This window comes from Mytilus californianus, unplaced genomic scaffold, assembly GCF_021869535.1.
Source record: "Mytilus californianus isolate M0D057914Y unplaced genomic scaffold, xbMytCali1.0.p SCAF_7, whole genome shotgun sequence".
Lineage (NCBI taxonomy): Eukaryota > Metazoa > Mollusca > Bivalvia > Mytilida > Mytilidae > Mytilus > Mytilus californianus.
The window spans coordinates 104,010,298-104,034,622 of record NW_026262723.1 but is presented as its reverse complement, the minus strand read 5'-3'; the positions used below and the strand labels follow the sequence as shown (position 1 = coordinate 104,034,622).

At 33.4% G+C, this 24,325-nt stretch overlaps 1 protein-coding gene across 1 annotated transcript in view; it reads right to left on the bottom strand.

Annotated features, from left to right (window-relative positions):
- LOC127709792 (nucleolin-like) overlaps positions 1 to 8,207 on the bottom strand; it is a 33,598-nt gene extending 25,391 nt beyond the window's left edge. The window contains exons 1-2 of the mRNA XM_052215432.1: positions 8,115 to 8,207; positions 773 to 892 (exon numbers count right to left, since the gene is read on the bottom strand). Of these exons, the coding sequence (XP_052071392.1) occupies positions 773 to 892; positions 8,115 to 8,156 (162 nt within the window). The 5' untranslated portion in view covers positions 8,157 to 8,207. The remainder of the gene's footprint in view (positions 1 to 772; positions 893 to 8,114) is intronic.
- Positions 8,208 to 24,325: the final 16,118 nt, after the last annotated feature.

Sequence of the window (24,325 nt, the reverse complement as noted above, 5' to 3'; positions counted from 1 at the left end):
CTTATGGCCAGAAAGATTCTTTTTTGGAAACTGAAATGTTGACATCCTAACACTAGGACAGCGACACGGCTTTCACCATGTTTATATACATTGTAAGCCGAGTTCAACTTTGTCTCAAATTGGTTGTTAACTCCGAAACCATTGCCATCATGTAAAGTAATTCTTGGCTATGATTTTCAGTTAAGAATTTATTCTACCTGTAATAATTCAACTCATGTTCAAAACTTTTTGCAGGACATTTTGTTTGACTTATTTGTTGGTCCAGCAGAGATTTTACCAGATTTTTGTTGGCCAATATTGATAGACCTTGGGGATGAGTAATAAAACAAAATTTGTTGACAGATATCTGTTGATCACCTGATCATCACCACTATCACTACCATCACTATCACCACCATCACTATCTTCATAGGCTGTCTTACCTGATCATCACCACTATCACTACCATCACTATCTTCATAGGCTGTCTTACCTGATCATCACCACTATCACTACCATCACTATCTTCATAGGATGTCTTACCTGATCATCACCACTATCACTACCATCACTATCTTCATAGGCTGTATTACCTGATCATCACCACTATCACTACCATTACTATCTTCATAGGCTGTCTTACCTGATCATCACCACCATCACTACCATCTCTATCTTCATAGGCTGTCTTACCTGATCATCACCACCATCACTACCATCTCTATCTTCATAGGCTGTCTTACCTGATCCTCACCACTATCACTACCATCACTATCTTCATAGGTTGTCTTACCTGATCCTCACCACTATCACTACCATCACTATCTTCATAGGCTGTCTTCTTCCTTGGAGGAGGAGCTGACTTAGGATAATCTTTAGTTTTCTGTCTTGTTCTCTGTGATATTGGAGGTGTCTATGAAAGAGAAATGTCAGAAAAATTAAGTCACGTTCTTAAAAATATTTTTTTTAGAGAAGAGAGAAGATTAGCATCTTCTTATTTTTATATTAGATACAGTGGTCTCGTTAGCCCAAAATAGAAGGGCGCTGCGCCCTTGGTGCACTCAACCGCGCCAATCTGCCCTGCCGCCTTGTTCCAAAACGCCCTTGTGCCGTTTTTGCAATGTACTATAAAATTGCCTTTTTGTGTCATCGATTTCCTATCAGAAAGTTAAATTACATTCATGCAGTGATTTTCCTACCTTTTTTCAAATGGGGCCTGGACCCTAGCCAATTGGGAATAAAATGCTCCGCAGGGCGCAGCTTGATACGACCGCAGAGGTCGAACCCTGAACAGTTGGGGCAAGTATGGACACAACATTCAAGCTTGATACAGCTTTGGATTTGGATTGTGATTAAATATTTGACACAGCATAGGTTTCTAACACAGATTGAATGTGGTCTAAGAACTTAAAAATTTTAAATTGGACATTCACCTATTATGGTCCAATATCCAAAATCTAAATACATGGTTAGATTCAGCATATCAAAGAACCCCAAGAATTCAATTTTTGATGAAATCAAACAAAGTTTAATTTTGGACCCTTTTGACCTCAATGTGGACAAAGTTGATAACGGGGCCCAAAAATCAAAAATCTAAATACATGGTTAGATTCAGCATATCAAAGAACCCCATATATTCAATTTTTGTTGAAATCAAACAAAGTTTAATTTTGGACCCCGATTTGGACCAACTTGAAAACTGGGCCCATAATCAAAAATCTAAATACATGTTTAGATTCAGCATATCAAAGAACCCTAAGAATTCAATTTTTGTTAAAATCAAACTAAGTTTAATTTTGGACCCTTTGGACCTTAATGTAGACCAATTTGAAAACGGAACCAAAAATTAAGAATCTAAATACACGGTTAGATTCAGCATATCAAAGAACCCCAATAATTCAATTTTTGATGAAATCAAACAAAGTTTAATTTTGGACCCTTTTGACCTCAATGTGGACAAAGTTGATAACGGGGCCCAAAAATCAAAAATCTAAATACATGGTTAGATTCAGCATATCAAAGAACCCCATATATTCAATTTTTGTTGAAATCAAACAAAGTTTAATTTTGGACCCCGATTTGGACCAACTTGAAAACTGGGCCCATAATCAAAAATCTAAATACATGTTTAGATTCAGCATATCAAAGAACCCTAAGAATTCATTTTTTGTTAAAATCAAACTAAGTTTAATTTTGGACCCTTTGGACCTTAATGTAGACCAATTTGAAAACGGAACCAAAATTTAAGAATCTAAATACACAGTTAGATTCGGCATATCAAAGAACCCCAATAATTCAATTTTTGATGAAATCAAACAAAGTTTAATTTTGGACCCTTTGGACCTCAATGTGGACCAATTTAAAAACGGGGCCCAAAATCCAAAAACTAAATACACGGTTAGATTCAGCATATTAAAGAACCCCATGAAATCAAGAATAAAACCCCATTGAAATTGGTCAAGAAATAAGCAATTTATAGGAAGTATCTTCTTTTGCACAATCCTGTGCTATTAAATATTTCTTGCTATTGCGCAATACTGTACAATTGACAATTTCTTGCTATTGCGCAATATTGTGCTATTGGATATTTCTTGCTATTGCGCAATACTGTGCAATTGAAGATTTCTTGCTATTGCGCAATACTGTGCAATTGAAGATTTCTTGCTATTGTGCAATACTGTGCAATTGAAAATTTCTTGCTATTGCACAATACTTATTATATAATAATTTACACATCCTGTTTGGTGTGTATCTCCTACCATATCATTATTATTTGATTTTAAATATAAATCAGAAATAACCAACTTAAAATGGAAAATTTTAAAAGAAACAAAAAAGGAAAAAAATTTAAAAAAAATAAATCCCCCCCCAAAATTTTTTGAACCCCCATTATGATTCATCACCCCCAAACTCAATCCCAGCCTTCCCTTTGTGGTATGGTACCTTGCAGTACAATTTCAGAGAGATCCATACACTTGAACACAAGTTATTGTCTGGAAACTAGAAAAAAATGTGTTTTTGGCCCCAAATTCCTAAACGTTTAGGGCAATTACCCCCAAACTCAAACCCAGCTTTCCCTTTATGATATGGAACCTTGTAGTACAATTTCAGAAAGATCCATACACTTACACACAAGTTATTGTCATGAAACTAGAAAAATGCTTGTTTTTTGCCCCTTTTTTTGCCCCTAATTCCTAAAATTTTGAGGCAATTACCCCCAAAATCAATCCCAGCATTCCTTTAGTGATATGGAACCTTGTGGTACAATGTCAGAGAGATCCATACACTAACACACAAGTTATGTCTGGAAGTTACAAAAATGCTTATTTTTGGCCCCTTTTTGGCCCCTAATTCCTTTACTGTTATTACCATAACCCCCAAAATCAATCCCAACCTTCCTTTTGTGGTATTGAACCTTGTGGTAAAATTTCATAAAGATCCATTCACTTAAACTAAAGTTAGAGTGCGAAAACCAATGTGTCTTCGGACGACGCAGGACGACGCCGGACGACGACGACAACGTCATACCAATATACGACCACAAAAATTTTTTTGCGGTCGTATAAAAATGTGTCATATATAACGTGTTATTTGGGAAAAAAAATAAAACATTGTTTTCATCATATCTTAATGAGGTTATCTATTAGGATTCCGATTTTCTGAACATATCAAATTTTTTTTCTTGATGCATGTTACCGGTAATACATATCCAGGGTTTGACTCTTACTAAATTCCTTTACTAGCCTAGAGGGCTATTTATTTTTTTTTTAAAGTCCTCCCTCAACTCTGCTAGCCCGTCAAGTTCTGCCATTGGCAGGACTCATGCTATGGGTGTCTGATGGCATGCCCCCCACCAGAAAATTTTAAAATAAATGAAGCTATATCATGTGATCTTGGACATTTCCAGATGTTTTTCATGATGAATTAACTGGTTTGCTAATAAAATGTAGAGACAAAACAATTTATTTTTAATCATCTCCATTAAGAGTCTGTATGCAGTGATCTGGAAACATTTAGTCTCTATGAGCCAAGGGCTCCCTCATATAAATTTGAATGGACAAGTTTTAACATGAATGGGCCATGAGAACATATGCATACATATATTAGTAAAAAGTATATACTAAAACGGGAAGGTACATGTACTATCCAATACTCTCCATGATGACAACAAAAAGAATCATCAAATGTGGATACACTACACAGACTAGTAGAACAATTCACATTTAAATTATTACAACTGATTTAACCACTTTTAATAATCATCAAAATTAGAAGGAGATAATTAAAGATTCGTTTCTATTCCTGTGAATTCCGAGTGTAAATGGACTGCTATATTTTCTATCATGTCTATGGTACATGAATTTAATTAATACCATTTCATGCACTTCCGTAGCTTGATTGACTGTTTAATTGATATTATCATCACAACTAACAGAAGAAAATAATGTACTGAACAGCGAAAAAAGCATTTTGCCGCAATTTATAAATAAATCAAAGACCAAAAAATTAACAAAGACAGTTAAGCGCATTTTATGGAGACAAAAACTAAATTTAGAATAAATTTATGCTCAATGTTTTTTTAATCGAAATTAATAGTAATCATACTTTCAATACTTTTATTGGAAGAAAAATAATTGACCGTAGTAGCAAACTTTCATAGAATTAAAATTGTTTCCTTTGAAAATTTAGATCATGGTTATTGACGTTTTTCCGGTTTTCAGATGAACCATGCAGAACTTTAAACTGTTTCCCGAAATATGATGATAATCTGTCTACGGACGTGTTTTTCTTCGGGAACAGTACAACAACCTATTTTTTGAACCAAATCATACTAACGATAAAATTATCAATTATCTTCCCGCTACAACTTGATTGAACTGGGAATTTTACATGTTCATTTGGGGAAAATTTAGGTTTTTTCTAATTGGGAACGGGGCCGATATTCATACCCAAATTAAAGGCAGGAAAATCACTGTCATGACACCTGATGATTGCCCCGAGGTTAATCATGTCATTATAATCAATTACAGTATAAGACTTCTAAGGTGATAATTACTAGGTAATTAAGACAATTAACCTTGTTGTCAACATCATAATTGAATTTAAATTTGATATGTCAGCGTGTGTTTTAGGCTTGGGTCGGCATTTTTGATCTCAGCACCAGAACTCAATGTCACAGCGGAAGAGTGTATAAATATTGACTTTTGAATAGATTTTAAATCATTAAAATACAACTATGCCTTCAAAGAAACATCGTCAGTCTCAACTTGTGAGCAACAAGCAGAAAGTCGTAAAGACAAACTCGTCTATCAGATCGTTCTTCAACAAAGACTCAACTCGGTACGTGCCATTTTTTTAACTATTAAAATATAATATTTTTACCACCGACGATCGTCTATTTTTTGGAAAGTATAACTACGTACAACGTGACCATTGGGATCATGACCTTTGACAGAACTAAAAATAGCTACGAGATCTTAAAATAACTTGATGTAGCTGTGGGACAATTCAATTTTGCATTTGGTTTTTTCAACGTTTAATTTCGATCTATCTAATTTGGAAGCAGAATTTTCTTTCAAATAAAATGAGAATGATTTATTTGAGGAATATTTAGGAAGTTGTATAAACAATATCTAAAAATCGATTGACCTTTTATGTGTATTTTAGATTCGAATCATACACAAGTCTGAAAGTACGCTGATGTAAATGATATCTTATTTGAGGAAGAATGATTTTTTTACGGGGATATTTAGGAATTGCAACTTTAATAAAAAGAATAGAACTATTTTTCACGATAAAAATCGGAAATAAGTCGGCATTTACGCTGTTTTTTTTTTTTCAATACAAATCATTTTTCGTGAACATTATTATTTTTAATAAAAAGCAAAAGACGTTATATTTAAAAGATAGTTAATTGTGCATTGTTTCCGAAGATTTTTCACTAATTTTATTTAAATAGAAATATTTTCATTCCGATGGTCAAATTATCCTTTATTTATTGCCCATTACAATTGTTTTTATGCCCAACCTAGGGCATTATGTTTTTCGGTCTGTGTGTCCGTCCATTCGTCCGTCTGTCCCGCTTAGGTTTAAGTTTTTGGTCAAGGTAGTTTTTGATGAAGTTGAAGTCCAATCAACTTGAAACTTAGTACACATGTTCCCTATGATATGATCTTTTTAATTGTAATGCCAATTTAGAGTTTTGACCCCAATTTCACTTTCCACTGAACATAGGATATGATAGTGGGAGTGGGGCATCTGTGTACTATGGACAAATTCTTGTTTAATAATCAGTTTTGTGGAAAAGTTGGCCCGGTTAGGAGTGAACAAATACATTCTCTTCAATTTCATTACCGTTATTTTTTTTTGTTAGCATACTTCAACCTACAGTTACCCAGTTCTTTAAGGCCAAAGACAGAAGAATCAACTCTCTGTGTTAGGAAATTTACAATGGTTTGACGTGTATTTGTATTTCGTCACTGTCCGCGTACCTAAAAATCCAGTCGTTTTTAACAGACGGGGCTAACCTGGTATCCTGGTGAACTGCCCCTTTACTCTTTATAACGAGGCCCCTTAAACTTATCGCTTACAGTATTGAAGATAAATACATTTTGTATCAGCTTCTTTGATTGGTCAATATTTGAATGTTGACAATCATGGCATGATGGTGTCGTTTTTGAAGTGTGAAAGGTGCCCAGCCGGTAAGCCGATTAAAATACCGGCATCAACTTAAAACAGACATATTTCAAAACACAAATACGATGAAGAGGTTAGAGAACGTAAATATCTCAATGTTTGGACCAAGGACAGACCGTGGTTGTATTTACAAGAGATTGATTTAATAAATGAAGAAAACATATATTGTGTTCGAATCTGGGTACGTTCGCCCAAATTCACGTTCGCACCCTTTTTATTGGTTTTGTGTTGAAAAATTTTTTAATCGTGTTTTAGTTATAACAGTCACAATTGTAATCAAAGTTCAAAGTCTACTGTGGCAGAAAATCGTCAACTGGTTTGCCTGATGGTCTATACAGTCTTTATCAAATCAAATCCCCCCAAAAAAATTTCATTTTGAAATTCCTAAATTTATTTAATGAAAATGTATCTAAAAAACATATAATAATTCAATCGGTATTTGAATAAAAATAGGCTGCGAACAGACCCAGGGGCAAACGGACCTGATACTATTGTGTTCAATATTACTAATCACCTATAGAATTTATATATTTGGTATCTTCCAAACATGACTCTCAAAGCTCTCAGAACATGCAGAATGCATGATTTTGCATCAAAATTTTTCAAAATTTTTCTGGGCATGCCCCCAGATCCTTCTAGCTAGTTCACGCCGCGCTGCAGTGCTCACCGGTGATAGTAATTTGTGGGGACTCAGGGATGATACCAGCTGTTTTTACATGGGTCCCTTGACCATCAAATTGGGAATTTTTATCCCAATTGGGAATTTTTTATGCAAAAGCCAGGGTATGTGTTGTAAGTCATAATGGAATGATTACTCTTCAGGTAGGTGAAGTGTGATAGCATTGCTTCCCTTAAAGGTAAAACAAAACACATTCATCAGTATGAAACACCAAAACTGAACAGTTATCAACTTGGAAGGCCTTCTACGAATGATTCTGACAGCAGAAATAAGCCTGTCATATGTACATCCTTTTGTAGACAATTCAATTTAGAGTTACAACATAACAAGTTTCAGTGGGATATACAGCCGTGGAATCAAATATAAAGTAAGTTTGTCACAGAGTGTCATTTCTCAGAAATGTGAGTTGGGTACCTTGTGTTATATTAAGGTGTATATGTAAAAAAATCAGAGACAAGTGCCTGTGGGATAACCCCCAAGTCCTGTTCAGGTTGTTGACGATAGATTCAAACCTGTATGTTCACTATTATTCTATTAATCACAAGTGAATATCATTATCTTTTACAAAAAATCAGCTAATTGTACAATTGTCAGTTATTGTTTGTATTTCATTTCATAACCATTTAATGTAATTGACAAATGGGTTTGTGCAAATAAAAGTTTGAGTTTCAAAAAACATGGTTATTTTGAATTAGTCACGTCGTGGCGACTTGTTTCCATTCGTATTTGATTTATAAACTTCCTTTATGAACTCTTTTACCTTAGATTTTAATGACTGCGTTTTATTATTCTTTTTAACCATTTTGTGTGCTTCACCATGTGCTCTTCTACACGTGTGTATTGGGGACGAACTAGCTCGTTTCGTCCCAAATTCCGTCGTAATATTCCTGTTCGCCACAGGTCGTTTCGTCCCGATAGAAAAAAATTAATCAAAGTTTACAACAAAACAAAATTAAAGAAATTGCAAGGAATGGAAACTGCTAAGTTTCTATGTGGTTTGGATGTGAACGAAACATAATTGTTTTCAGCACAAAAAACATAAAAACAATCCGATAAACCGATGATCACTGAGATTTTCATCACATGGAGTTCATTGAAATATGCCGATAAACGATTTACAGTCGGTATTTGTACAGTCTAGGGTCAAAAGTGTTTCACCAATCCTAAATCCCCCTATGAATTCATATGAAACACATATTGTATATGTCTCTGTTTATGAAATATTTTTAAGACATCACGGTCATTACCGATAAATCAATATTTGTATATGAATATTAAAATTAAGTGCAATTTTTCCCTATATAACCATATGATTTCTTCGTTCAGAAATTTATTTTTGTCTTTAAACAGTGATTTCACCAAGGATTTGTATAGTAAGATTGACGAAAAATGTTTAAGCTATAAACCATACTATACAAATCCTTGATTTCACTAAAAATGTAAATCATATAAATATTTCATAAGTTTGCACAAGGAATTGTATATTAAATATACAATTCCTTGGTTTGCAAGAAACTGCAGAAATTTCTGTATTCAAGGATGTACTAAGGTGAAATCAAAAAAAAATTGATACTATAAGTCATAAGAGCATTAGTTAAGGATCAAAATAAGCAAAAAATATTGATATGTTATGGAGCTCCTTTTCGAGATATTTGTTTTTTAAATGGCGGGAAAAGACCTTATATTTGCATTGGTATTATTTGGGTCTCAAATCGAAAGAAAATAAATCAAGAATCTGCTTACATTTGAAATGAGCTATTGAAGTCTTAAATGAAAAGAAAAATGGGGGTTATGGGGCAAAATAGTTTACCCTGTATTAAAGGAAAAAACCAAGGAGTCCGAACATCTGACACAAATTCCTAAACCTCACCTAAGTACATCCTTAAGGGGGGGAAATCATTCAATTTGGACAAGAAATACCTTCAGTAAAATTTTTATTCTATCTGTGTTTTTTATGAAATAATACGGGAATTTCAAAAGAGGTATAGGGGAGACATAATAGAGACAGTTAAAGATTTTAACTATCTGGGAGTTCTACTTAACCGTAATGGAAACTTTAAAAAAAAAGCAAAGGAAGAAGCCTCTCGTAAAAGCCGAAAATCCATGTATGAGGTTTTAAAGCTAGAAAGATTACACAATATGTCTATTATAATACAGTTAGACCTATTTGATAAAATGGTGATGCCCGCCGTCTTTTGTACGGTTGCGAAATATGGGGAACAGGTAACAACGATATCATTGAAAGGGTTCACTTAAAGTTTTGTAAGATGCTTTTACAACTTAAATCGTCAACACGGTCTTTTATGGTATATGGCGAACTTGGAAGGTTTCCTCTCGAAATACAAATAAAAACAAGAATTCTATAATTTTGGGCAAAATTAATTGAGGGTGAAAGTTCGAAACTGTCCTCTATAACATACAAACTGATTTACCAATTGAAAATTGTCAATAATGTAGGGTCTCCATGTAGTCCAGCCCTGGCCTCAGTGACTTATTTTCAATTTTTATTTTTTTTGTCAGTGACAAAAAAAAAAAAAAGTTGAAAATAAGTCACTGAGGCCAGGGCTGGACTAGGTCTCCATGGTTATCGAGTATAACGAGTATACTCAATACTAGTAATTGTGGATTGACATATGTATGGAACACACAAACTTTTATGAACAAGGGATGGTTGGTAAAAACAGTTGTTCAAAGTATGAAAGATCAATATGAACAAAATTGGCATAGTGAAATGGAAAACTCGTCAAAATCACTTTGTTACCGGCTATTCAAACAAAAACTTGAATTTAAAAGTTATTTTTATATTTTAGAAACCAACGAAATAATTGAACTCTGCAAGTTTAGGACAACAAATCACAAGCTACCCATTGAACAAGGAAGATGGCAAAATATCCAACGTGAAAAAAGATTTTGCCCATTCTGCGACTTGAATGAAATTGGGGACGAATTTCATTACATAATGTCATGCAGAAAATTTGCCAACATTCGACGTTTATTTATCCGAGAAAAATTTTCAAAACGTCCAAATACACTTAAATGTGGAGATCTTATGACCTGTAAAAAAATCGATACTTTCGAAACTCTGTAAATTTATCAAAATTGTTGATAAGGTGTTGTGTGATCCGGGCTGACATCTCTCTCATATATGTTGATTTGTTACTAATATTGTGTTCTCTGTACCATTCCACTGTAAATGGTTTGTTGAGAAATAAAGATATATATAACAAAGAGAGAAAACACAATTAGCTCAACGATAAACCAATTGCAAACATTTCAGTATCACCCTTATCTTAGACGTTTCGACCTATTATCGTTCGCCCCAGGTAGTGGAACAGACCAACACAGAGATGGCTTTGATAGAGAAATCAGCAAAGACTAGGTAGAAGCCGCGTTATATACCGCCATCGTATAGGGATGCCCCAGGCCCGGATCAGCAGTTTGCTGAATTTTTCAAGCATGCAGGGGATGAACACAGAAGCTATAGCGGTAATGATGAACAACATATGACAGAAAGGGGAAATACCAACAGAATGGAAAATGGCACTATCGGATGTAAAATTCCTAAGAAACCCTGGGAAATTAAGCCAGCTATTACTCTTCCTCTTCCTACAGACCAATCAGCCTAACATGCATACTAGCATTGTACTATCTTTACGTTTTGAGCAGTTCTTTTACAAACTCTTCAAGAAAGATCAAATGTTCAATTTACATAATAATAAATATTAGAGGCCTATTTTTTTTAATTCTGAAACATTAACCTGGTTTTGAACTTTTTAACTGTTAAAAGGTTTTTTTGACGGATCGGTCTTAACCCCGCGGTTAAATTGTTAAAGAACATCTCAGCTGGGATCGAAAGCATGTTTTAGATATTTTCAAATGGTTTATAGCTTAAACATTTTTCTTCAATCGTTGTGTTTTATTTCTCTCTTGAACATACTTATGGTTTATAGCAGGTTTTTTTTTAACCATTTACAAGTTTAGGCTTGTTTTTTTTATTCTGAACCATTAACCTGGTTTTAAACATTTTTATGGTTAACAGTTTTTTGACGGGTCGGTCTTAACCATGCGATTAAATGGTTAAAGAACATTTCAACCGGGATCAAAAGCATGTTTTAGATATTTTCAAAATGATTTATAGCTTAAACATTTTTCTTCAACCGTTGCGTTTTTTTCTCCCTTTTAACATGTTTATGGTTTAAGCTTAAACATATTTCAGGTTGTTTTTAACCAGTAACTAGTTTGATTTAAAAAAAAAACAGTGTAAAAAAACCAGGCCTTTAGTGTGATATGAGGCCCTCCACCATGCTTGGTCCGTATATTTACTCGCTTGGCTTAAAAGAATTAAAAAAAACTATCACTTAAAAATTTCTCTCACTGTGCTATTTTTTAATCTATAAAACTACATACAAACTAAATGTAGAATTAAATTTCAAAATGGCTAAAGCAAATAATTTATATGGACTTGTAGTAAAAACTTGTGGATGTTCTTTATAGGCCCATGTTATTTAATCTTTATACAAACGGCCTTGTTAATGACATAAACCATGCAAATACTCACCCACTAATAATTGGTGATGCTAATTAAACTAGCATCTTAAGTTTGTTATATGCAGATGATATTTTTTTATTATCAAAAACTCAAAGAAGGTCTACAGAATGAACGATGAGTTAAATGTATACATATTGTTCCGGATGGAAACTTGATGTTTAATTAACAAAACAAAAAAAAAGATATTTGACTATAATCCAATGGAAGAATCATGAATGTGACAAAATTCATTTTTGTGGTCCTTTATAATCAGAATACGGGTAGATGAGTAAAATGATGTCTTTAATTTCCATGTATAATGTGCGTTGCTATGGCAACAGTCCAAACAACATTTTGCCTATATACGTGCAAAAAGTAGCCTTTGAAAATTGAAAATAAGGGGAATTTAATATCCATTGGAAATAAAGTTAATCAATAAAACAAAACACCATACTATTAAAAAATGTTAAAATGTTACATTTATGTTATAGTTTGTTCCCTTAGCAATTATATAAAGTCTCTAGTAAATCAGTCTAAGCGTACTCAAGTTAAGGTACAGCCTGTGAAATATTTACTCAAATTTGAAGTAAAGTCCCATATAACTCTTAGAGCACCAAACCAGAAAATTTTTGAAATCAAAATGGAATACTAGTATAAAATATGAAATAAATTTTACTTTACAAAAATTCTTGTTTTTGCATTGAAAAGGGCATTTTGGAGAGTAAATTCATTTTTATATGTCCGTGTTTTTTCGAGAGCAGTCCGTGTTTTTTCGAGTGCGTCCTTGTTTTATCGAGTGAAAAACAAACTTCTCCTATGGTTTAAAATGTGCATTTACGTTTAAAAAAACATGAAAAGGTTCAAATAAAGTACTTTTCAAAGCACGTCACAATGCACTGAACCAGTTTGATAATCATTTATGCTGTATTAGCACGTGCATTTCATAAATTGACATCGTTCATTTGCATTCAGAAATCCTTATGTTAGTGTAGTACCGATATGGATTTCATACAGTAAATATTTCATGATGTTAACAATTTTTATGTGAGTTCAGACATGTTGGATTGAGACGTACGTACGTATACGTAGTGTGTAAAGCGGGTACATATGTGTGTTTTTTTAACAGAAAATATATCCTAAATGTTTCATTTACTATTTGTCTTGATGGTAATATGTTTTATCGTCATAGAAACGGAAATTTTCAAATGCACCTACTGTCAATAGGAGTTAGGTCAAGCGTTTGGTATGCTTGGTCACACAGTAATGAAGCACCATTGTCAGAAATTAAAAGAATAAACATTAACAATGTAAAGGTTCAAATAAAATACTTTTCAAAGCACGAAACAATGCATTTACGTTTTTTGATTGAGTTAAGCCTTCCAATTGATAATCTATAGTGTATCTTTCTATGTTGTGATGTTATACTATTGTTTCAGAAAAGGGAGAAGGTTTGGTACCATTAAAACGTTTAATCTCGCTGCAAAGGTTTGCACCTGTCCTAAGTCAGGAATCTGATATACAGTAGTTGTCGTCTGTTTATGTAGTTCATACGTGTTTCTCGTTTCTCGTTTTTATATAGATTAGACCGTTGGTTTTCCCGTTTGAATGGTTTTACACTAGTAATTTTTGGGGCCCTTCATAGCTTGCTGTTCGGTGTGAGCCAATGCTCCGTGTTGAAGGCCGTACCTTGACCTATAATGGTTTACTTTTATAAATTGTTACTTGGATGGAGAGTTGTCTCATTGGCACTAATATCACATCTTCCTATATCTATTAAACCAGTTTGATTATGCTGTATTAGCACGTAAATTTCATAAATTGACATCGTTCATTTGCAATCAGAAATCTTCATGTTAGTGTACCGATTTGGATTTCATTGGATAAGTCCCGGAGTTTATCATCAGCTCAGTAGTCAGTTCTTCGGTACTGACATGATTTATGACAAACCTTCCTAAAATTGTTTACCTCCAAGAGGGACTGGGGAATAGAAATATGGTCACTTAGGTCCTCTTCCGACCGGCAGTTAAACCCTTGCCAAAGCGGGATGTCCGTTTGGCTGTGCAGGATGTTCCAGTACGCAGCTGCCACGTCTCGTCAGAATTTTACTCCTTTTCCTTAGTTTTCTTGCTCCTATGTTTTTTCGTCACTGTAATATATATCAATCGTAAAATATTATTGACGGTTAAAACAAAGGTAGCATGAAATGAAATTGAAAAAAATTATGAGTCCCTGTATACGCGGTTCCTTAGACCGTTTTAAAAAGGACACATCGACTTCGTATGTAACGTAATACTGCAGGGTTATGGTAAAATGTTTTCAGAACAGAAAGTTATTATTAAATTGAAAAGGTTTGAATTTGATCAACATAGTACTATGTTTTTGTGAATCATTAAGAATATATAACCTTGTCCTTTGCTAAATTACAGTTACAAACTTGAAAAAGTCAGCTTTTAAGCCAATGCATGTCTTCTTTCTTGTTCAAAAAACCCGGACCATTTGTTGAAAAACACGGACGTTTTAAATGTTGCTCTCTAAATGTTTTTGACATTCGTTAATAAAGCTAACGTATATATCAGTATATAAACATTCTTCTTAATAAATAAATACGTTTAATAACATTTTTTTCTATTTCTTTACGAAAATGATTCTATTTAGCTGGATAAGTTAAAAGTATGGGTTGAGACTGTCTGGTATCGGTTGTGATATTCTGGACCAAAGTTGAGATCTTCTGTCGAATAAAACTTTCTACTAGCGAAGTGTCGGATACGACTGTCAAAATTCATAATCTTTTTATGTAGTGGTTTTGAAATGGAAAGTCTAGCGCTGGAGATGTTACATCTAACGCAGAAGATATAAAGACAATCGCTGTCGATATAAAGTCAAGCGCTGTACGTGTAATGTCCGGCGCAGGTGATGTTAAGTCTGTAGATCTAAACTTTCAGAGCCGTATAAGCAATGTTCCACCGCTGGAGAAGTCGTCCACTATTACTGTCCGCTGGACTACATCGCTGGGTTTTACATCTCCAGGGCTGGACTTTAGAATTACAGAGCTAGGCTTTACATCTCCATCGCTTGACCTTGCTTCTCCAGCGCTAGACTTGCTTCTTTGGCGCTGGACTTTACATACCCAGCGTTTGACTTTAGGTAGCAATACAGAGTTAGGAAAAAAATTAAAATGACACTCATAATTTTTACCCACTCCCTACCTTTCTAACAAATAAGGCTTACTGTTAAAAACAAATGTCATGTACTATGATATGCATATGTATGAAAACAGCATTTTCAACAGGTTAAAATGGTGAAATGTAATCTCTTTTTGGTGTAACCATGGCAACAATCTTCATTTATTTGATACAAATTATTGCAAAAAGGGGGATTAAAATGTCACAAATGTCCTAAAAATTTGACCCAAATTAAAATTTCAATCCATTTGAACGATACTTTTTCTGAAACCATTGACATTTATTTATCAAGATGTAAAATAAAACATGCATTTCACCTCATTTTTCGATAAAATTGTATTGAAAAGTTCGAGCGCAAAGAGTTTATTGGAAAACACTTCAAAAATTTCTGGTTATATAGGCCTATAACCGGTACGAATGTGAAAAACGGACTGTCAAATAGAAAATGACATATAAAACATGTAAACAAAATATCTTGATGACTTTAGTTCATATAAACCTTCTTTGAAGACTTTATTATTCTTCAGCTATTTAATAATTAATTGTATTGCACAATAACTTTCAAAGTTGAAAAATTAACTAGAGCCAAAAATGCGAAATCAAACTCCTAACTGTGTGTTGCCACCTTATGTCTACAGCTCTCGACTTGGTATATATATAGTGCTAGACTTTTAACTTCTTCTATATGTGTGCCACATCATTTTCTCAATTTTAGGCCAGTTTGTGTACTAAAATTTTTATAAGACACACACCATGCACTATTTTTGGCCCCAAATCCTTTCCACGTTATTTTTTCACTCTCAAACATTAAGGAGGGGGGGGGGGGGGGGGCAGCGAGATCAATATACCGTTATTTACATATCAAACCGTACTTGTTATACCTGAACTTTTGATTCAACAAACCAGGTACTTCATATCTGAGAAACAGGCAATATTTGCCCTCAATTTTAAGAATTCACTCATACATTTTTTGTTTTATTCAAAATTATCAGTCAAAATATGTTCTACAAGGATCACCAGGCCTTCACCTTTCATTTGATACCTATAAATTACTTTCTAGTTTCTACTTTCTAGTATGTTCTTTTTTACCTGGCCCGATGAGGTGGTGTTTCATCTTACAAAGTCTATCCGATATATTTTTGCAAAGAACTACGCTCAAGCCGGTGCTAGGGAACGTCTTAAACTTGCAGTGAGGTGAACGTTGTTTTGCTCCGTGTTGAAGGCCTCACTGTGACTTTGAGATGAAGAACAGCAATAAAAGTGCTGTTCTTTTGCTTTTGGGGTTTTTGCTGTGCGTGTACGGATTTTGTGTCATGGATAGATACCCCATATCCTTTGCTTTTCTATTTCAGATCTTGAGCACCAGACTTTACATCTTGTGCACTAGACTTTACTTCTCCAGCGCTGGACATTGCATCTTTAGCTATATATATATAGACTTTAAATCTTCACACTCCGCGCTAGACTTTCCATCTCGTTTTCTAGACTAAATCACCACTCTTTAGTATCTGTATTAGACAAACAAGGCTCGATCATACAAAACAACGTCAAAACTAGAAACAAGTTGAAATGACAATCACTATTTAGAAGGTTCGTGAATTTTGACGGTAATTTGCTAGTTGAAAATTTTAATCAACAGAAGCTCTCAACATTGTTCCAGAAAATCACAACCAGACAATCTCAATCTAACATAATTAATAGCAATTTCAGCTTATCAAAATCATATTCGTACAGAAATAGGAAAAACTGTTATTATGCGTTCATATTGATTAAGAAAAACACTAATATATACTGATGTATACGTTAGCTACTGTCATTTTGTCAAAAACTCACTGAGCTGGCCTCACTTACCTGCGGGGAAAACGTGATTCCGATGTCATTTTATATTATATTGATCCGAGTAATAAACGAGACAAGCTCTCACTTAGTTATTCATGGCATGACATTCTCCTATTTAAAAAAATATTCACAGATTGACAATAAATTGACGAAAAGTCGACCTATCCTATCTATATTTTTGATATTTCATACCAGAAAAGCTCAACAGGAAGTGCCAGTAACTTTTTTCTCGCTTAACCATTTAGTTGAGATTTGATGGTTTACCAGGCGTGATATATATATGTGATACTATAATGATGGTAAATTGAGGTAAAATATTTAAAGAAATAAATTTTAATATTTCATATAAAACTAAGTGAATCTTCTATGGAATTGTAGAAAATAACTAATTCTTGTATAAAGCTTTTTGTATAAAAAGATATAATTAGAAAGTCTATAATGTTATGTAACTTTTGATATATAAGTATTTGATGTGAAATTCTTCCTATTTGTCACTTAGAATATAAATAAGGTTTGACAGCTTAAACTCTTAGAAGTATTTCCTTTAGCAAATATATTAATTCTTTTCTATTGTTCACATAGAATTCTATCTAACCAAAATAATCGGATTTCCCTAATGGTCATAAAAACAAGGTATTTAGTAATTAAAAATAGTAACCCCAAATTATGTAAAAATGTGAATAAGGTAAAAGAGATCTAACCAATAGAAACTGTTCTTATAAAAATAAGTATTCTAAAAGTCATTTTGATTGGTGAATAAAACAAGTCCAACCAGCACGTGTTCTTAGGGTTTAAAATAGGAAACCATAAGGAATCAAACATTACTCTTATGGTTGGACTCGAAATAAACATATATAGATATCTTTGTTTTATTCACCAGGTTCGTAAACTTATAATTTTTGTTAAATGAAAAATTAAACGTTACCTTAGTAATGTTTTAATGTAACAATTTTATAATAGAAATCTTTCTTTATTAAAGTTACCATAAATATCATGATAAACTATTTTAATTAATTAATAAAGTATTTTGATGATTGTTAATTCTAGTTCATTTTAAGAATCAAACTCTTATTTCATATCAATGTATTTTGACTGATTACTCTTATGGTTGGACTCGAAATAAACATATATAGATATCTTTGTTTTATTCACCAGGAGGCCTCGAAAGAACGCGAACGACAGTCCCCCAAATTGTCGTAGTTAAGATAGCGAACAGAGACTATGTAAACACAAGAGCGACGACAACATTAACCTTCAGCGGGAGAGGGGAGGCAACTGCCTTAGTCTGTCCTGCCCCCTCTTTCCCGCATAACAATACGACTAAAATTGGTCTTCGTATACACTTCGTAAACAAACAAAACACCCGAAACTTCGGAGGGAACGTTAATCCGTTATGAATATATATATATCTTTATTTTTGTTTTTATATATATCTTTATTCTCGTAAAACAGTACAATGGTATAGAGACACATACAAACAAATTAACACACATAGCAACTTCTTTTAAACTGAGTTTTACTGTGTGTATTGATGTGTGTTTGTTTATTCTACATTGGCTAGAGGTATAGGGGAGGGTTGAGATCTCACAAAACATGTTTAACCCCGCCGCATGTATGCGCCTGTCCCAAGTTAAGAGCCTCTGGCCTTTGTTAGTCTGTTGTATTTTTTTAAATTTTGGTTCATTTATATGTTTCGGAGTTTAGTGTGACAGCCATGCATTTTCGCTGAACTATAGTACACATTTTTGTTTAGGGGGCCAGCTGAAGCTCGCCTCCGGGTGCGGAGAAACTGTGTTGAAAACCCATTGGTGGCATTGGGCTGTTTTTGCTCCTAAGTCGAGTTGTTGTCTTTTTGACACATTCCCCGTTTCAATTCTCAATTTTGTAAAATTTAAGTACAAATGTAAATTAAGTAGAGACATAAAGTGGTTACCCAGGAGATTCTATATATAGGCATTTAATAATTATTCGTATAAATTTGCACAGCTTGTTCAGTTCATACGGATTGCTGCTATTCATGAGATCTTGAAATTTTAAAATATTTGGTCTTTTTACAAGATTATGCTTAAACAGCGTTTGTCCACTTTCGTCTATTGTCGAACATTCTAAACCACAATGAAACTCGTCGCCAATATCACCGGAATTACATAAAGTACAAATACGATTTTCTCTCTGAATATTTTGCCATCTTCTAATTTCAATAGGAATTTTTGTGTTCAAAGTTCTAAATCTACAAAAAGAAGCTATATTTTTGTTATCTAGAATATCAAAGTAGGTTTCGAATTTAGACTGCGTTTGAATAATCTGTAATTCAGAGCATTTGGAGAGTTTCTAGTTGACATTTCAAATTATGTAATATCCCCTTTTTTTAAATATCGTATATAGCCCTTGCTGCTTTTTCAGCTTGTGCCTTTTTCGCTTTTGTGAAACTTCCTGTTCTTGAAAATAATACACCAAGATATGTAAATTCTTCAACAATATCTAACACAATATCAGCATATTTAAAAATAACATTCTGTAGGGTCTACCTTTAGAAAAAATTACTATTTTGCTTTTTTGGACATTGACTTTCAATTTCCATTTCTCACAATATTCTTTTAAAGCGTCTAATTGTTTTTGTAGATATGCGTGTGTTTCTGACATAAGTACAGTGTCGTCTGCGTGCAGTACAACAAACAGTTTTAAATACTAGTACATATTTATCTCGCTCTCTATTTGATCTCACAAAGATTTCAAACCATTTATATTCTTGTTCTGAAAAAAACTTTCCAAATCATATAGATAAATAGAGAAAAGTATAGAAGATAAATTTTCTCCCTGTCGTACACCTTCATTACATGGAAAGTGATCTGAATATTCACCATCACTGAAAATTCGGGACTTTACATTTTTATACATATTAAATATAGTATTATACATCTTCCCATTCACCGTATGTAATACGAGTTTTGACCAAAGACCAGATCTCCAAACTGTATCGAATGCTCTAGCAAAATCAATAAAAGCACAAAAAAGTTTTTTTCTCTTTTTTTGTCTCAGGGTGTATATAAATGTTACTATATTATAGAAAAACAAAGGATATGGGGTATCCATCCATGCATGACACAAAACTATATTGTCTGCTGACTTTAACTTTATTTTTGGCTGACAAGATAATATCTCGGGCATCTAAAGATAGCACAAGTACACAAGAGGTTCTAAGAATTATTCGTCATTGCTTCCGACGGTATATATTACATCGAAGTCTCATTACAATAGATGCAAATATGTACTTGAATGTAACAGAATTATGGACCTATAAATCTACAGGAGACAGAACTTTACACTGAAGGGTGCTGAGAATTTTGCTGTATATAAACCATTTATGAATGTGGAGCTTGAATGCAGACATTACTATATATTACAGCAAATACTGAGATTATCTTATCATTCAAAGATACAACAACTAGAACTATTACAGCAAATACTGAGATTACCTTATCATTCAAAGATACAACAACCAGAACTATTACAGCAAATACTGAGATTACCTTATCATTCAAAGATACAACAACCAGAACTATTACAGCAAATACTGAGATTACCTTATCATTCAAAGATACAACAACCAGAACTATTACAACAAATACTGAGATTACCTTATCATTTAAAGATACAACAACCAGAACTATTACAGCAAATACTGAGATTACCTTATCATTCAAAAATACAACAACCAGAACTATTACAGCAAATACTGAGATTACCTTATCATTCAAAGATACAACAACCAGAACTATTACAGCAAATACTGAGATTACCTTATACAAAGATACAACAACCAGAACTATTACAGCAAATACTGAGATTACCTTATCATTTAAAGATACAACAACCAGAACTATTACAACAAATACTGAGATTACCTTCTCATTTAAAGATACAACAATCAGAACTATTACGACAAATACTGAGATTACCTTATCATTCAAAGATACAACAACCAGAACTATTACAGCAAATACTGAGATTACCTTATCATTCAAAGATACAACAACCAGAACTATTACAGCAAATACTGAGATTACCTTATCATTCAAAGATACAACAACCAGAACTATTACAGCAAATACTGAGATTACCTTATCATTCAAAGATACAACAACCAGAACTATTACGACAAATACTGAGATTACCTTATCATTCAAAGATACAACAACCAGAACTATTACAGCAAATACTGAGATTACCTTATCATTCAAAGATACAACAACCAGAACTATTACAGCAAATACTGAGATTACCTTATCATTCAAAGATACAACAACCAGAACTATTACAGCAAATACTGAGATTACCTTATCATTCAAAGATACAACAACCAGAACTATTACAGCAAATACTGAGATTACCTTATCATTCAAAGATACAACAACCAGAACTATTACAGCAAATACTGAGATTACCTTATCATTCAAAGATACAACAACCAGAACTATTACAGCAAATACTGAGATTACCTTATCATTCAAAGATACAACAACCAGAACTATTACAGCAAATACTGAGATTACCTTATCATTCAAAGATACAACAACCAGAACTATTACAGAAATACTGAGATTACCTTATCATTCAAAGATACAACAACCAGAACTTTTACAGCAAATACTGAGACTACCTCATCATTCAAAGATACAACAACATGGACAGTTAAACAAGTAGACATTAATATATTTCTAAGATGTCATCAAATTTGATCAACAAGAGAGAGATTATATCAACTTTTATATGTCTCCAACATTCCTACAACTTTCACCATCCGGCCACATTTTTTCTTCATGTGGGCTTCAACTAGACTGTGCCATGCGGGTTTGACCATTGGTCCGTAATTACGTCTTCTCCTTTCTTTTATAGCCGACTATACGGTATGAGTTTTTCTTGTTGTTGAAGGCCGTAAGATGGCCAATAGGACCGCCTATACTTGCTTACTTCCACTTCATTTTAACTATCTGCATGGTGGATATAGTTGTCTTATTGGCAATCATACCACATCTCCTCATTTTTATACAGAATGTCACGTGACACATATTTAATTTAAGGGTTCACGGAGGAGAATGGATGTTATCATGGATTACAATTTTCCACTGACGTTACTGTAACGGGGAAACATGAGCTTCTCGTGCTACTAGGGGGAATAGGCCAGATCCTTGTCCCCCGCCATGACGATGAGGGGCCAGGGGGGGGGGAGGGGAGGGATCATGCCAATTTTTCCAGGTAGGAACAAGATCGATCCAGCCCCCCCCCCCCCCATTTCCCCTGAAAAATTGGCAAAGGGGAAACATGGCTACAGCTTTCATTAGAATTCTTCGACTGCACTACTTAGGTCTACTCATCCCGTAATTATGTTCCTAATTCAAAGCTTTGACTTTCGGTCTCTTTTACTTATCTACTTTTAAAAAATATAATATCATGATTTTAAGAAACGATAAAATAACAAAAAACCTCTCCACACTTCGAATATCCACGTGCTTAAAAAACCGCGTTCCTACTGGGACTATTATACTTAGTATAATAATAGGTTCCTAATATAAATTTAACTGCCGCTAATCGAAATTCACCTTCAAAATTTAGCAATTTTCACAATTGTATGCATTATTTGTGTTTTTAACGTCAGACAAATTTTCAATAATTCTTAACAGTTTTTCACATAATTTACTTTGGTCGCCATTTCTGACCCAGAAAGTTTTTTTTGTGTCTAGGGATTCAATATCATCATTGGCAACGTTTTGCTACAGAATATTTTGGATCCTAGGTTGCGGCCAAGGGTTTCTTAAAGCTTTTAGGTCCGAAAAAATGCACACAATCATTGTACTTTTGCAATATATGAGCTGCATCGCATAGAATTCGACCTTATGCAAATGAATATCAATACAACTGTTGACCTTTTTAGAGTTGAAAAGATCTCTGTGGAAAGTCTGTAACTGTTAGAAAATTGATCTGTTATCAGAAAATCTACAAAACAGACCAAAATTCATCTTTTATTTCGTATTCGAGTGTCCCAAAATCAATCAAAGTCTTACAAATGTACATGTGTAGGGGCCCTTGCATAAGGTCGATTTCCATTGAAGACTAGAATGTACCGTCTAATGTAGAGATTTGTTTAACCTAGTAGTAAAATTAAGGCTTTTGAAAATAAAAGACACATTTATGAACCAAATTATGGCCATTTTGAAATTTAATGATAAAGTTGAAATTCAAAGCCATATTTGGCGTAAAGTGAACCTTGTCCTTTTAACTGCTATAACGTGAATACATACTTATTAGAAAAAGTAAAATCACAAAAATACTGAACTCCGAGGAAAATTCAATCGGAAAGTCCCTAATCACATGGCAAAATCAAATGACAAAACACATCAAACGAATGGACAACAACTGTAGATATACACGTCTTGCTGTATTTTCTGCTCAAGTTGTGAAGTTTGAATTTGCTATAACCTCTCTGCTTTGTTCTAAATCATGTTTTATGTGATTATGTAACATTTTTTACGTGTTATGCCCCATACTGTGTTCTGTTTTATTTCAATCTGATAGTTTATTCATGCCTTATTTTATTTTATGCATTATGTGTGCTAATATTTTTATGCTTATGTGTACTTGTCTTTAATGAAACTTTGTTTATTGTGATGTTTTGTATATATGTGAGGCCCCTCATGGGGGTATCCAAGTAATCACATAATCACAAATGTTTTGCCAATATAATCACATAATCATTAATTTTTTTTTTAAACAAGATAATCAAATAATAAAAAATACAGTCATAGATTATCAAATAATCAAAAAATCACGAAATATTTGGTCTGGTAATCATTTAATCACGATAAAAACGGCCACGTAATCACATAATCAAAAACCCCACGAGGAGGCTCATATGTATGTTATATATTATTCGGTTGAAAGAGCTTTCTTAGGTAATCATGTACTTTCTTTCTAAATAAAATGTACCTGCTCACTTTCCATCATATTAAAATTTATATGTGCAAACAATGACCTAAATAAGTTAACTTTGGGAAAACTGGGTTGTTCTATTAGTTAAAACTTTATTATTACATATTATAAAACAAAATTAAAGTTTTCTTCTTCGAAAACTGAAATCTGTCTGGTTAATAAGAAATTGATAAAAGTTCATATTTTACAGAAAGCCGAAACTATTCACTTTCTGGGGCGAATTGTCCTAGACCGAAACTACCCTTCGCGAACAGGTCAGCTGTAGTTTCGTATAATCGTTTTTTAATGCCGAATTAAGTTTTGTTTTTTATGTCAGTTATAATATATTTTTATTAAAATAAAAAAATCTAGATAAAAATGTCCTGTCAAACAGTTCTAAACAATTACAATATAACATTTAAATTTTATTCTTCGAAAATAACGACGACCGCATGG